This window comes from Coffea eugenioides, unplaced genomic scaffold, assembly GCF_003713205.1.
Source record: "Coffea eugenioides isolate CCC68of unplaced genomic scaffold, Ceug_1.0 ScVebR1_348;HRSCAF=1009, whole genome shotgun sequence".
Classification (NCBI taxonomy): Eukaryota; Viridiplantae; Streptophyta; class Magnoliopsida; order Gentianales; family Rubiaceae; genus Coffea; species Coffea eugenioides.
Genome location: NW_020864072.1, coordinates 37196 through 39526, shown reverse-complemented (window position 1 = coordinate 39526; position 2331 = coordinate 37196). Strand labels below are relative to the sequence as shown.

The window sequence follows — 2331 nt, the reverse complement described above, 5'->3', positions numbered from 1 at the left end:
TGATTTCCAGCAAAGTATCAGTCCAAAAAGTGGCCAAATACCCCCAAGTCAGCCAAGGAAGTTTCCCTGAAAGGTTGGTCAAATCCTTGTCCAACTAGGGTTTCGGCTGGTCATTGTTTCCATTGAATTTTCTGCTTGGATTTTAAGCTGATCAAATCCATCTGCTTAGCTTGAAATTCCAGCCGTACTAGGACCATCTTTCCAGCCTTATAACGTGTTCATTGAGTCACAAAAGGGTCCAAGTCAATTCGGGTCTAGTTAAGGGTTTCCTAATTTCGCTCGGAATCTTGGTTTCCAAATTTTTAGCTTGCTGAATCTAAATTCCAGTCAGATTTCCAGCAGCTTGGGGAGTTATTTAGAGCCTTTCTGAGCTTCTAAATTTCTTCAATTCACGAGTTTTGTGTCCTCATTGAGTCTACCAAAATCTGGTTCATTGAGCCCATCAAAATCTGAAATTTCAGCAACTAAAAAGTTAGTTACTTGGAAACCGAAGTAAGTGTCCTTTACATTCTCTTGTCCAAACTTGCGTGATCCTTTCTCTTTTTGGTGAATCATTGAGCAACTTTTGAGCTGATATAACCTCTTCAAAGGTGAAATCAAAGCTTTGAGAATACTTGGTGAGCTTATAATTGAGAGTTTGGTAATACACGAGCGTGAGAGTAAACACTAAGTGATGTGATTCCTTGATCCTCCAAGAAAGACCAAGAATTGACGCGCGGAAGCCTAGATCTTTGTAAGAGGGATGTTTGCTTCGGAATGGATTCGAGTTCAACCTTGGGCAGCTCAAGGGTGAAAACAAAGGTAGAAGACGCCACGATCAAGTGTGTTGCTTGATTGATAAGTCAAGTAACATCAAAGGATCGACGCTAAGATGCTCAAACTAGCTTTTACAAACTATACAATTCACTCCTTAAGAAGGAAAAATTCTAGAAAATTTTATTAAACTCTCAAAATTGAATAATCAAAGCATACTTAGGGCTATTTATAACTTTACATAAACCTACTACTACTTGGAAAACTTTATGGAGCCCGGCCCTTTAGGGTTTGCTGCAAATTGGGCCAAGTTAACGAGCTAACACTAAAAACTAATTAATTAACCTACTAGAAATCGGCCTTGCCACTCAAAGCTTAGAACCGAATTCTAGCATTTATTCTAAACTCACATGAGCTCGTTATTTGGCCCTAAAACTGATGAACTACAACTAATGCTTGCTTGACGCTTGACCATTGTCACCTTTAATGGATAACATCATCTTAGTCGGTTTGCGAGAATCTTCCAAGTTGATACCTTCAATGCTTGTGAAGGATCCTTCTTGTGCTTGCACAGCATATACTAAGGTCAAGAGTGACTCTTTGAATCTTCTAACTCTTGCACGAATTACTGGACCTTGACGAACCTTCATGAGGTCTACATGCACACCATGGTCAGCTTGCAAGTCCGCATCATCCGCATCATTCCCCTCTTCTTGAGAAGAATTTGCCCTCAAATCATGTTCATCACCTGCCAGAAACGGACTTAAGTCAGCAACATTGAATGTAACACTTACATTATACTCACCAAGAAGTTCCAAACGATATGCATTGTCATTGATGTGCTCGATCACTTGGAAAGGACCATCTCCTCTTGGTCTCAACTTGCTTTGACGTTGTTTGAGAAACCTTTCCTTGCACAAGTGTAACCATATCCAATCACTGGGTTCAAAAACTAACTTGCGCCTACTCTTGTTAGCTTCTTGGACATATTGGAAGGTTCTTCTTTCAATGTTAGTGCACACCTTTTCATGTAATGACCTCACAAAGTTGGCCTTCTTTTTGCCATCTAGATTCACACGCTCAGAAGAAGGTAAAGGCAACAAGTCTAAAGGAGTTAAAGGATTAAACCCATACACAACTTGGAAAGGTGAAAATTGTGAGGACTCATGTTTTTATTCTTAAAATAATTATTTTTATAATTATTTACCCTAGTATTAGTTAATTGTATTATCGTTACATGAATTGCTTTTAAATTTCGCTTTATCGTGCACGAATCGAAAGTTAGTGTATTTCGCATCAAAACGTGTGACGACTGGAAAATTCGTTCATATTTTCTTAAAATTTCCTTTTATTTTGATTCAATTACTTTATGATAGTTTTACTACTCATTTACTCCCTCGATAGTTATAATGAATAAGAGATTTAAGATTTTTACCCTTAGTTTTATAGTTCGGGTAAATTAGGGTTTTCGCGTATTTTGGCCGTGTGATCACTTGGTGAGGTGTGTGTACTAAATTTGGTGGTTAAGAGTGAGTTTTAGATAATAAAAAGTGTATGATTAGAAGTGATAATAATAAG

General features: G+C 37.9%; 1 protein-coding gene across 1 annotated transcript; it reads right to left on the bottom strand.

Annotated features, from left to right (window-relative positions):
* Positions 1 to 1202: 1202 nt before the first annotated feature.
* LOC113757962 lies at positions 1203 to 1921 on the bottom strand. Its single transcript, XM_027301019.1, has 2 exons — positions 1918 to 1921; positions 1203 to 1858 (listed from the first exon to the last, which is right to left on the bottom strand). Exons 1-2 carry the CDS (start codon positions 1919 to 1921, stop codon positions 1203 to 1205), a joined length of 660 nt encoding a protein of 219 aa, XP_027156820.1.
* Between the last annotated feature and the right edge of the window lie 410 nt (positions 1922 to 2331).